We start from the raw sequence: 13,560 nt of genomic DNA, 5'->3' as shown, positions 1-13,560 counted from the left end.
GCTCCTTGAAGGTGGAGTCATAGGAAGATGGGATAGTGAAGAAGGCATTTGGTCTTTATTGGTCAGAATAGTCTGTACAGGAGTTGGGAGATCATGTTGCGGCTGTATAGGATTTTGGTTAGGCTACTGTTGGAACATTAAGTGTAGCTCTGGTCTCCTTCCGATTGGATAGATTTTGTGAAACTTGAGTGGGTTCAGAAATGATTTACAAGGATGTTGCCAAGGTTGGAGGATTTGAGCTATAGGGAGAGGTTGAATAGGCTCGGGCTGTTTTCCCTGGAGCATCGGGGGCTGAGGGTATAGAGGTTAACAAAATTATGAGGGGCATGGATAGGATAAATAGACAAAGTCGTTTCTCTGAGGTCGGGGAGTCCAGAACTGGAGGGCACAGGTTTAGGGTGAGAGGGGAAAGATATAAAAGAGACCTAAGGGGCAACTTTTTCTGCAGAGGGTGGAACGTGTACAGAATGAGCTGCCAGAGGAAGTGGTGTGGGCTAGTACAATTGCAACATTTAAAAGGCATTTGGATGGGTATACGAATAGGAAGGATTTGGAGGGATATGGGCTGGGTGCTGGTAGGTGGGACTAGATTGCTTTAGGATATCTGGTCAGCATGGATGGGATGGACCAAAAGGTCTGTTTCAGTGTTGTATATCTCTATGACAGTAAGTCTTAATTAACTGTACAAGGTACTGGTGAGACCACTTCTGGAGTACTATAAGCAGTTTTGTTCCCTTAATGAAATATATTATTCCACTGGAGGCAGATCAGAGAAGGTTTATGAGGATGATCCCTTGTAAGGAGCAGGTTGAAAAAGAGGGGACTGTACTCACTGGAGTTTAGGTGAATGAGAGATGATCTAATTGAAACATACAGGATTCTTAAGGACTTAACAGGATAAATGCTGGGAGGACGTTTCTCCATGTGAGACAGTCAAGGACCAAAGGGCATAGGCTCAGGAAAATGGAAGAAATATTTAAGACAAGGAGAAATTTACTCTGTCAGAGAGTTGAGAGTCTTTGGAATTTTTTGCCACAGAGAGCTGTGGAGGCAGAGTCTTTGCGTATATTTAAGGCTGAGATAGATAGATTCTAGATCAATAGGGGAGTCAAGAATTTTGGAGAAACGGTGAGAAATTGGGTGCAGTGAATGTTCCTATTTAATAATGGAATGGGTTCATGTGGCCAAACCCATGCTCCTATTTCTTATGGTTTTATGATCATACTGAATTGCAAAGTAGGCTTGACTTGTCAGCATGATCTAGTCCTGCTCCCATTTCTTCTGTTCTTGTGTTATGAAGTAATAAATATTATCTAATAAGGGACAGAGTACCTGATGTCTTACATTGTAGCAGACTATGACAAGAGGAAGCAATTATTAAGAAAGGGCTGACCCACCACAAAACTACAGGGGATAAGTTTAAGGTGAGAGGGGAAAAATTTAAGAGAGACCTGTGGAGCAACCTTTTCCACACAGAGGGTGGTGCACGTATGCAATGAGTTGTAGAGGTGGGAGGAGGAGGAGGCTGGTACAATTCCAACATTTAAAAGGCATCTGGATGGGTAGATGAATAGGATGGGTTTAGAGGATGTGGGCCAAATGTTGGCAAATAAGACTAGATCAGTTAGAATTTGGGTGGCACAGATGAGTTGGACTGAACTATCTATTTCCATGCTGTATAATTCTATGACACCAAAATGGGAAAGAAGAACTGGGTAGCTGGAGTTACAGATTGAAAAGACCTAGAAAGGGCGAGCAGCCAGCAGAAGTTAGTGGACTGACAATGGTATTAAGCAAGAGGAGCTGTGACAATGAGCATGTAGCCAGTAAAGTGTAGAGATCTTGGATCTTTTCTAAAGATTTCAAACTTCTTCAGGAGGATAAAATGAACATGGAATTCTAGCTCTCACTCATATGCACCTTGCATTCTTCCTGAATTGATAACACTTATTTGATTTCTAAAAAAGTCCTACCTGGCTGTCATTTCCCAAATAGGCTTTTGCAGCTGTTGCAAAGATCACTATATCTAGTTTTGTTACTTCACCATTTGGAAGAAGAGTCCATTCGATGTGATAATATTTGAGGGGCTTTGTTGCTTCCAGTGACCTCATTGATTTGGACTTTTTGAGTGATTTCTTTCTGACACCCTCAAGACCTAGGAAATATATGTTCCATAAAATTAAAAGCTGCCAAAGACAATTACTATCACAAACCATGCTGTGCTACAAATATCAAAAGTTAAACAACATAAACCACAACAGAGCTTAGCGACACATGTATGGTTGCTACTGAGATTTTTGTATATAGTAGCTGCTAATTCATGAAACTATGGGTTGTAGGCTTGCTTGTTGAGCTGGAAGGTTCATTTCCAGACGTTTCATCGCCCTACTAGATAACATCTTCAGTGGGCCTCCAGGCAAAGCACTGCTGATGATTTCTGCTTTCTAAGTTTGGGTTTCTTTGGGTTGGTGATGTCATTTCTTGTTCTTTTTCTCAGGGGGTGGTTGATGAGGGTCTAACTCAATGTGTTTGTAGACAGAGTTCTGGTTGGAATGCCATGCTTCTAGGAATTCTTGTGCATGTCTCTGTTTGGCTTGTCCTAGGATGGATGTGTTGGCCCGGTCGAAGTAGTGTCCTTCCTTATCTGTATGTAAGGGATACTAGTGAGAGAGAGGATCATGTTGTTTTGTAGCTAGTTCATGTATCCTGGTAGCTATTTTTCTGCCTGTTTGTCCAATGTAATGTTTGTTACAGTTCTTGCATGGTATTTTGTAAATTACATTAGTTTTGCTTGTTGTCTGTACAGACAACACTACATTGGACCAACAGGCAGAAAATTAGCCACCAGGATACATGAACATCAACTAGCCACAAGCCAACATGACCCTCTCTCACTAGTATCCTTACATACAGATAAGGAAGGACACCACTTCAACTGGGACAACACGTCCATCCTAGAACATGCCAAACAGAGACATGCACGAGAATTCCTAGAACCATGGCATTCCAACCAGAACTCTGTCAATAAACACATCAAGTTGGACCCCATCTACCACCTCCTAAGAAAAAGAACAGGAAATGACATCACCACAGGAAATGACATCACCAACCCAAAGAAACCCAAACATATAAATAGAAAGCAGGAATTATCAAAAGTGCTTAGCCAGAAAGTCCACTGAAGATGTTACCCAGTAGGATGACGAAACGTCTGGAAATGAACTTTCCAGCTCAGCGAGCAAACCTACATCCCAAACGTCAACTTGAGCTACAAATCTTCTCAAACTCATTATGAAACTATAGACACACTGTTCATAAACACAATTGAAATCAAAGGATAAATTTATAAATAAGGCCACACAGATTAGGTTTTTTTCTCCCTACAGGCATTTTCAAGGTTAGAAGATACACAACACCAGATTATGGCTCAGTGGTTAGCACTGCTGCCTCGCAGCACCAGGGACCTGGGTTTAATTCCAGCCTTGGGCAACTGTCTGTATGGAGTTTGCACATTCTCCTGGTGTCTGCGTGGGTTCCCTCAAGGTGCTCCGGCTTCCTCTCACAGTCCAAAGATGTGTAGGTTAGGTGAATTGGCCATAGTGTTCAGGGATGTGTAGGTTAGGTGCATTTGTTCGGTGTCAATGATGTGGAGTAATAGGACAGGGGAACGGATATTGGTGAATTACCCTTCTGAGGGTCAGTGTGGACTTGTTGGGTCAAATGACCTGTTTCCACACTGTAGGGATTCCACGATCCGTTCCATAGTCCAAAGGATTTATTTGAAATCTCAAACTTTTGGAGTGCTGCTCTTTTGTCAGATGGTGTCAGCGCTCTGAACGCTTGTGATTTCAAATACACCTGTTGGTCTATAACTTGGTGTCGTGTGACTTCTGACCTTGTCCACACCAGTCCAATACCAGCACCTCCACATCAAGGCATTTTCAGATGGTACAAATGTCATTGTCTGAATAAAAATAATTTAAATACTTTATTATCACTCATGAAATTAGAGATGCATGGTGAAATATTCACATACAAACATTGTTGCCTTCCCCCAATTCTACAGATATAAAATACAAAATATAAATTTAGCAGTCATCACAAGTCAGTGCTAAATTTGGTCCATTTTTGTTTTTCAAATCACAGCATAACCAATAATTCTGTGTCTGCTGCACTGTGACATGGATGTGCATTTGTGCTTGTTCATCGGATGTTTATTTTGCACTCTGAAAAGATATAGTTGGCAATATTAGCAAAATGTTTTGCTATTATAAGATGCCTTCATTAAAATAGCAGAAAGAGGACTTTATTTAAATTGTTTACTCTCTCACTAATAGCAACAATGGTAACTTCTAGTTATTTTTATCCTTTCTGTAACATTGCCTCCCATTAAAATTAAAAGATTCAACAGGATAAGGGAGTACTGGTATTTTGAACAAAGCAGACATGTGAAGGAGCTGTGAATCACAATAAGATCATAACCAAACCGTGACATTTTCAGAAAACAGATATGAATTATGTGATTCTTCATCTAATTCTTAATCGGGTCAAAAAGTTTTTCCAACTACAAACTATTAAAACAATTTGCTTTCAGACATAAAGCTGGAGCTCTAATAACAGAGAGGAAATGAAAAGTCACTGCAGGTGAATCTGGGAGTCCTTGATTTTTGCAGTCATTACTCCCACTCAACTTCTTCAAAAATTCTAAATGACTGTAAATATATGAATTACAAAAAAAAGTTTTAATAAGTAACCTTTTTTATATTTTACACCGATAAGCGATCAACAGTAAACGTGTTTAAAATTGCGATTGATATTGTAGTATTCTCTTTGTTTAAGTGACTTTGAGTCACCTTACCGTCCGGAATGGCCAGCGTCAGGGTCACAGTGAATTTGACAAGGAGAGGCGAGGCAACAGGGTACTTCTTGTCATATGAGCTGCCCTGGGTCTCGGCCAACGCCGTGCTGAGCTCTGTGCTGCTTGGCTGGACAGTTTGGGGAGACTCTTCCGAGCTGGCGACTTCGCTCAGATCGGGCTCTGGTGTCCTCTCTCCCGTGTCACTGACCCGGCTTACAAGATCTCCATCGACTGTAGGGGCGTCACTCTCGAGCTCGGTGTTGAGAGGGTCGTCCACTGCTTCGTCAGAATCGTCCTGTGGAAGAATGATGGAAAAGGTGGAAACGTTACTGAATACTCAAGGGGCAGCATTCACCCCCACTTGTCAGTTCAGGGTTTCTTGACTATCACTTACACTCTGTGCTCCGCCCGGGCTCTGCATTTCCACTCAGAACAGGTGAGTTAAGACCTTCGCTGTTATTTTTAAATCACTGAGAGTGGGAGGGCTGAAAGAGTTTAAACAAGAGGGTTATTTTTAAAGTCAAATTAAACCAAGAACTGTAACAGCACGAATCAATCTGAGAGAAATAGCACAGGAAGATAGGATTCACTTGCAGCTGACTGTCCCCTGTTCTCTTCCTCCTGCCAGAAGCCCCACTCCGGCCACTGCAACCTTTTCCCTCCCTCTCCTCTCCACTCAGCTCAACCTCATGCCGAAGTTTCACATTTGCAACTTCCCGTCGCGTAGCAACAGACCGCATCATTCTCCGCCGAACCGCCGAGCACCCCATCCAATATCCTTCCGCTGACTGAGGTGACAGGTGAAATAAATACCTGCATCCGTGTGAGACTTCGAGGGGCCAGGCTTTAACCTGAAGGATAACACACCGACAGTCTGCTACTTTCTAATGTGGCCCAACAGATTTACTTTTTTGGTTTAAAAAAAACTCTCTGGTCATTCTGTTTGTTTATGCAGAATCTTTTAAGGCATTGGTAGGATTTTGGTGACTATGGGGATAGAAGGTTGTTGGGGGTGTGCAGGAATGTAGAGTTGAGGTTAAAATCAGACCTGCCATGATCTCATTGAATGGCGGAACAGGCTGGAAGGGTTGAGTGGCCTAATCTTGTCCTTTATTTGTTAATGTTTCTGAATGGGGGAATTCTCAGCATCATCATCCCCCACTCATAGGTTTTCTTGATTTTTTTTCTCATCCACTCTTGTTCCTTCTCCACTGACTGTTCAGCTATCGCTGTCTGGCAATGGCAATGAGTGATGTCCACATCCTATGAATAAATATGAAGAAAACTCACACATTTATATTAACAACCAGGAATTATCAATATGAAATTCAGATCATCAATGCCAATATTTCATGTTATGGTTGGACCCTCCACCCCCACCCCAAAATTTCATTTAATTGCAAAGTTTTGGGGCATGTTATAAAGTAAACTGCCAAACATACAATACTAATTTGGTGTCATTTTGGAATTGAAGACTCTGAGTAATATTCCATTTTAACCTGACAAAGCTGAACACAGAACATTACAGCGCAGTACAGGCCCTTCAGCCCTCGATGTTGCGCTGACCTGTGAAACCAATCTGAAACTAATCTAACCCACACAATTCCATTTTTCATCCATATGACTATCCAATGATCATTTAAATGCCCTTAAAGTGGCAAGTGTACTACAGTAAAGAAACTACCTCTGACATTTGTCCAATATCTATTCCCCTCAATCTAAATCTATGTCCCCTCACGCTAGCCATCATTATCTCACCGTCCACCCTATCTAACCTTCTGATCATCTTATATGTCTTAATTAAGTCACCTGTCAACCTTCTTCTCTCCAACAAAAACAGCCTCATGTCCCTCAGCCTTTCACCATAAGACCTTCCCTCCATACCAAGCAAAGTCCTAGAAGATCTCCTCTGAACTCTTTCCAAAGCTTCCACATCCTTCCTATAATACAGTGACCAGAACTGTACACAATACACCAAGTGCAGCAGTACCAGAGTTATGTAGCGTGACCTCTTGGTTCTGAAACTCAATCTCTTTACTAAGAAACGCTAACACACCGTATGTGTTCTTAACAACCCTATCAACCTGGTGGCAATCTTCAGGGATCTATGTACATGGACACTGAGATCACTCTGCTCATCTACACTACCAAAATTCTTACCATTAGCCCTGTATTCTGCATTCCTGTTATTCCTTGCAAAGTGAATCACCTCACACTTCTCTGCATTAAACACCATTTGCCACTTCTCAGCCCATCTCTGCAGCTTATCAATGTCTCACTGTAACCTGCAACATCCTTCCACACTATCCACAACTCCACCAACCTTAGTATCACCGGCAAATTTACCAACCCATCCTTCTACGCCCTCATCCAGGTTGTTTATAATAATGACAAGCAGTAGTGGACCCAAACAGACTACTAGTAATTGAACTCCAGGAAGAACATTTCCCATCAACCACCAGCCAATTTCTGATTGAAAACACAAAATCACCCTCAATCCCATGCCACCATATTTTATGCATTAGCCTACCACAGGGAACCTTATCAAATGCCTTACTGAAATCCATATGCAGAGGAACCTCAATTATCCGAATGAGACGGACAAGCACTATTTCATTTGGATAATTGATTATTTGGTTATTGATTTTCTCTGCGGCTTTCTGTCAAGTCTGCTCCCTTTCAGGAGACTAGGCAGCAGCTCACTGTGTGCGAGACTCCACCCCCAACCCCAACCCCAACCCATCCACTCCCATCCCGCCCGCCCATACCCATCTGCCCTCACACCACCACCCCGCCCACACCCCCCCCATTCACCCCCACCCACTGTCTGATCCCATCCACTCCCCCACCCCGGGCAGCCAGACTGGACACCAACAGTAAGACTGCTCCTGCTTTTGTGGGGTAAGTCTCCAAACAGCACACATGCACACAACTTTTACTGCTAACTTTTTGACAAGTTCCACCTCTGCCCTGTTCAGGACAATTTTGGAGAGATTATCTGGGGAAGGGGGCCAATTGGTTCACCCCTATGTAGAACTGCAGGGAAAGTGTGGGGGAGGTGGGGAGAGAAGAGAGAGGACAGGAGGTCAGTCATGTAGAGACGGAGCCTGGACTGTCCAGGACTGTTCTTGGCAGCATTTCAGTGAACCGAGTTAGTTTTTAATCATTGTACCTGTAAACAAAAGACATGATCAGGGTTGAAACAGCTCTTTGACGTAATGTTTCTATTGGCACTTTGAGATCACCTTCGGATAATCTGAAATTCAAATAATTGATATTCGGATAATTGAGCTTCCTCTGTACATCACATCAGCTGTTTTACCCTCAACCACCTGTGACCTACTCAAAAAACTCAATAAGATTTGTGAGGCACAACCTACCCTTCACAAAACTGTATTGACTATCCCTAATCAACTTATTCCTTTCCAGATTATTATAAATCCTCTCTCTCTCTTATAACCTTTTCCAACACTTTACCCACAATTGAAGTAAGGTTCACTGGCCTATAATTTCCAGAGTTGTCTCTACTCTCCTTCTTGAATAAGGGAACAACATTTGCTATCTTCCAGTCTTTTGGCACTATTCCTGTAGACGATGATGACATAAAGATTGCAGGAAGGTCGATTTTTTTTTAAAAGCTGAAAATTTGAGAGACACTGATTCATAAAGCCCTAGTGGAGAGTGCATATAAAACAACAGAAAATATCATTATAGACAGAATGAATCTTTCAACCTTAACTGACATCAAACAGCCTCATATGCTTCCATCTACAATAATCAGCACCCTTCCTCCAATGTAGACCAGGTGAGCAATAGTGGTTGTCCTTCTGTCCATGGCTGCTCCCTGGTATTGTGTCTCAGCTACTTCTCCAAGAAGTAGATGGCGTGTTGTAAGTAGCTTTCGGAAATATATACATATTAGGATAGAATAATCTGGAAGAAAGTGAGGACTGCGGATGCTGCCTGGCCTGCTGTGTTTTTCCAGCATCACATTTTTCACCTCTAGAATAATCTGGATCTTGGATGAAAACGACACAGGTTGAGCAAAGCAGAGGATGTAACTGTGAGTAGTATAGGAATTCAGACAAGTGTGCTATTATGATTGGAGGAAACTGAAAGGAAGGAAGGGGAAGTCATTTAAGTGCTACCACTACAGATGAGGTTAAACTCAGCAGAGAGCAAGACAAATGAAAATTGTGAATCTCATATTAACAGCCCTCATCAGGTTTTGTAAAATTTCTATTTACCTGCAGCCAGATCGTCAAATAGTGTTCATGATATTTATCTATTTGGTCACCTCCTGCTTAGAAAAGAATCTCTGTCCTTCCTGTCCAAAGAAGAAGCTACAAAGCAGCATTTAAAAACCTGAGCCCTACCAATACCTTTGATTTTTAGATATGAGTGAGAGAGAGATACACTGTGTGTTGTGTGTGTGTGTGTGTGTGGGGGGGGGGGGGAGGGTGGAATTGGGGAGGGGGGAGGCGGCGGGTGGTGGTGGTGGGGGGTGGGGGTTAGAGCATGCCTTACTGGCAACAAGGGAAGTGAGGAGGATGTTTCAGACAGACAAGTGGTGAAATGTAGACTTTGGTAGCACAGACCTTTTATGTACTCCTGAGTCTAGCCCCAAAATGTTCATCACAAAATTACGTTTTAGCAGCCTCATAAGCTCACTTGTTGATAAAAACTAATCAGGTCAGATGGGATGCACATCTCAACCAGCTCTGCGTTAAAATGAGAAAGGGATCCTCCATAGATTTGATGATCTGATTTCTATATTAAAAGTGACAGCAGGCACAGCATCAACATTAATGGAAAACCAATTGAATCCATCAGGTCCTTGGTGCCCTACTAATGCTGGTGTGAGCAATAAATGACCCCTCCCCCCACCCAGCCACACAACCATACCCCTTTAAGGGTTTATTTCATGCAGTATATGCACAAAATTGGATTTGGATCCTCTCACAGTTCATGCTGATGGATATATTGTGCCATTTATTCAATTTAACAATGTTTAAAAGCAAGCAGATGGTTAGTGAAACAGCTCCACAAAAGGCCAAATGTTTTCTAAAATGCCTTGTTTCTTTATTGCCATATAACTCTGGTGGAAATTGCAGGTGCTCATGAGAAATTTATTCTGGCATGTTTATGGCAGAGGGAGGGGGGAGATGGCCAGAACAACTCTTCTCTAGCCTGCTGTGTGTAAGGTCAATCACGTAGTGCTCGAGTTGACTGCTCCAGCTGCTCTGCTAACTGTGTTTATACAAATTGCTTTAAAGTAGTCTCTTAATGAACAGAATGAATTTCAAAATATATATTTCTACTGGAATTCTATGAAATGTTATGTCTTACTGGATGTTGCAGGAGTTTTTTTTTAAAGATTGATATGCTGCCCGTCCTGCTTTATATCGTGTGTGGGTGTTGAGTTTCCCTAGGAGTATATTATAATTAGCTTATGAATGAAAGCTGTATTGTTCATTAAAAGTGAAAAGGACTTAAAGTGCAAGCTCATGTAATCAGGGACTTCCAATTAAAGATAGAAAAAGTATTAAGTATAACATTTGAAGACCCACTAGTAATATCAACCTTAACCTCCCATGTTTGGCCTTTCATTATACCTTGTTTATTTGTTTAAAATCACACACCACCAGGTTATAGTCCAACAGGTGTATTTGGAAGCGCTAGCTTTTGGAGCATCGCTCCTTCATCAGGTGGTTGACCTGATGATTTTTAACTTTGTACACTCTAGTCCAACACCGGCACCTCCAAATCATTATTTGTTTGTTATTTTATATATTGTCAGTTTTTTAAAAAAATGCATTCACAAATGAATTATTAACATGAATTATTCAAGTTCTACATTGTCCATAACTAGACCACATTGTCCTTCAAAACATGCCCATGTTTCTATCAAATTTCTATCATTTGAATTGAACAATAAACAAATCTGCTGTGACTGAGGGAAGAACAGAATTTGGATTTTCTTGGCCTAAGTCTTCTAATTGATGGCACTCACTTACCACTCCATCCCTATCTTTTGCACTATGACTGCATGCCACATTTTTGGTTATGTCTCCTAATCCAATGTCCTTTGGAGATGCTGAGCATAAATTAAATTGAACTACTTCCTCATGGTGCAGGTTCATTCAGGAATTTGAGCCATGCCCCCATTTTTTGGCACAAGCTGCCATATTCTGGTAAATGTTAATCAACACGTCAAAAAAAAGATTTGAGAGCATTAAAATACTTTTTCATTGTGTTCATGAATGATTATATGAGACAATAGCTAAGTGAATGTATGAATGTGTGGGTAAGTGAATGGGTTGGGTGGGTGGATAAGTGGGTAGGGTGGCAGCTGTGTGAGGTGGGTGTATGTATTGAGAAGGGTTGTCATGTTGGGACTAATCAGATCAGATCAGAGAGGAGTTGGTTGGATAGGGGTGGTGGAAGTATAAGGGGAAAGGGTCAGTTATCCAGGAGTTAGACTAGGATTTTTCCATGTAACATTTCTTGAGTAATGATTCAGGAAGGTAAACACAAAGATAGGAAATAGAAGTGGGAGCAAACCATTTGACCACTCAAACCTCCACTGCCATTCAATTGGCAGTGAACAGATAATGGATCATTTTCTGTTTAAATATAATTTTCCACAATATCCCCATATCCCTCAATATCTTTAATAGATATCTAGAAATCTACCAATCCCTGTTTTGAATACACTCAACAGCTAAGCTACCAAAGCCCTCTGGAGCAAACCATTCCAAAAATACACCACCCTCTGAGTGAAAACGTTTCTTCTCATCCCATTCCTACCTCTTATTCTGAGACTATGTCTCTGATTTTAGAAACCCAGCCAAGGGAGACATCCTTCCTTCTTGTCAATCCCTATAGGAATTTTGTATGCTTCAATGAGATCACCTCACATTTTTCCAAGCTGTAGGGGATATATGCCCAGTTTTTTAAAAATATCTACTCATAGAACAATTCCATCATCCCCGGGATCAGTCTGATGAACCTTTGTTTCCTTTCCTCTATGGGAATTGTATCCTTCCTTTGCTAAGGAGACCAAAACAGCACAAAACATGCTAGTGTGCTTTCATCAAGGTTCAAAACAACTACAGCAAGATATCTTTACTCCTGTACTCAAATCCTCTTTCAATAAAGGCCAACATACCATTTGCAGCACCCGCATATTAGCTTTCAGTAACTTAGGAACAAGAATACACAATCAACATTTCTCAATCTCTCACCATTTAAGAAATACCCTGCATTTCTGTTCTTCCTATCAAAGTATCCACATTCTGTTCCATCCACCATGTTGTTGCCTATTCAGTTAACCCGTCTAAATCCCTGGAAGCACGTTTATATCCGCTTCACAACTTATTTTCCTACCTTGTTTTATGTTATCAGCAAACCTGGAAATATTACATTTCATCCTAACATTCAAATCATTTGCATGTATAGTGAATAGTAGCAATGAGTTAACATTTCAAGTCCAATATGACCCTTTTCAGAACTGAGGTGGGTGCTGAAAAAGTGATGGTTCTTATTCTGTTTAAAAAAAAGTGATGAGGCAAAGCAAGTGGAACAGATGGGATAAAGAGCCTATTATTAGCAAAAAAATTGGTCAGCTCTGTTCAAAGCAAACCCACACAAACAAGACTGAGGGGAAGGGGGTTTGGGGGTGCAATCACGTTATCTACCTGATTCAAATCTGCTTGTGCTTCAAGTAATAATCCAGACATTATTATATTCATGATTCTACATTTTACTTTAGCATCTTTGCTACTTATACTCACTCAGTGAAATCTCTTTTCAAACCCTATGTTGTTAGTACTAATGTGGACATGACAACTGAATTCCACCAGACATTCCTCTCCAGCCTGAAGATGATGTCCATGAACCCTGACATTGGGAAGGTAGACAGCATTTTGCGCTCTCATTCTCAGCTGCTGAGAACTGAGCAAGTTTTGAGAAGATTTGTAGCTCAGGTTGAGACTCTGGATGTAAGTTTGCTCGCTGAACTGGAAGGTTCATTTCCAGATGTTTTGTCACCATACTAGGTAACATCTTCAGTGGGCCTCTGGGCGAAGCACTGTTAATGATTCCTGCTTTCTATTTATTGAGAACCGAGAACTGAGCCTGTCCCTTAATTGGAATTGTCCACAGATTCTGACCCAACTTAGATTTGGAGACTTTTTGCAGGGTTTTGGGGAGCAGAGCTTGTGAAAAGTTCAAACTTCCTGGGCAATTCCTACAGAATCAATGTTTTGTGATTTATGAGGGGTCTCAATGTATATCTTGGGTTGTATGTTCAGTCTCTAACTATCTTCAGACCAGAAAGTTTGGATTTGGTGTTTGTGCTATTCATTTACGTATGTTAGATTAAACTGTTTGCATTTTCACCCCAATTTACTATTTCTTTAAATTGCATTATTTCCCATCCTTTGTTTCCATCAGAGAAGGCTAAGGGCTGGACATTCTGCATCTTTTGGCTAATATCATCACTTTCCAAAGCCTCTGCATTACTTTTAAGGGAAGTCTGGAATACTGCTTGGATGAATATACCACTATTAAAACTTATGAAATGCAACCATGCAGGACAAATCAGCCCTATTGATCAGTATGCTGTCCACTCACTTCACCTTGGCTCCTGAGCATCTCCACAATGCACTGTAGCAACTCACCAGAATTTCTGAGCCATCACC

General features: G+C 41.3%; 1 protein-coding gene across 1 annotated transcript in view; it reads right to left on the bottom strand.

The window, feature by feature from the left end:
• Positions 1–5,337, bottom strand: part of cfap92 (cilia and flagella associated protein 92 (putative)) — a 77,660-nt gene extending 72,323 nt beyond the window's left edge. Inside the window, exons 1-3 of the mRNA XM_060835845.1 lie at positions 5,250–5,337; positions 4,856–5,150; positions 1,974–2,155 (exon numbers count right to left, since the gene is read on the bottom strand). Coding sequence (XP_060691828.1) covers positions 1,974–2,155; positions 4,856–5,150; positions 5,250–5,276 — 504 coding nt within the window. The 5' untranslated portion in view covers positions 5,277–5,337. The remainder of the gene's footprint in view (positions 1–1,973; positions 2,156–4,855; positions 5,151–5,249) is intronic.
• Positions 5,338–13,560: the final 8,223 nt, after the last annotated feature.

The sequence above is a fragment of the Hemiscyllium ocellatum genome, chromosome 14 (genome assembly GCF_020745735.1).
Source record: "Hemiscyllium ocellatum isolate sHemOce1 chromosome 14, sHemOce1.pat.X.cur, whole genome shotgun sequence".
Taxonomy (NCBI): Eukaryota; Metazoa; Chordata; class Chondrichthyes; order Orectolobiformes; family Hemiscylliidae; genus Hemiscyllium; species Hemiscyllium ocellatum.
This window is presented reverse-complemented; position numbering and strand designations above follow the sequence as displayed.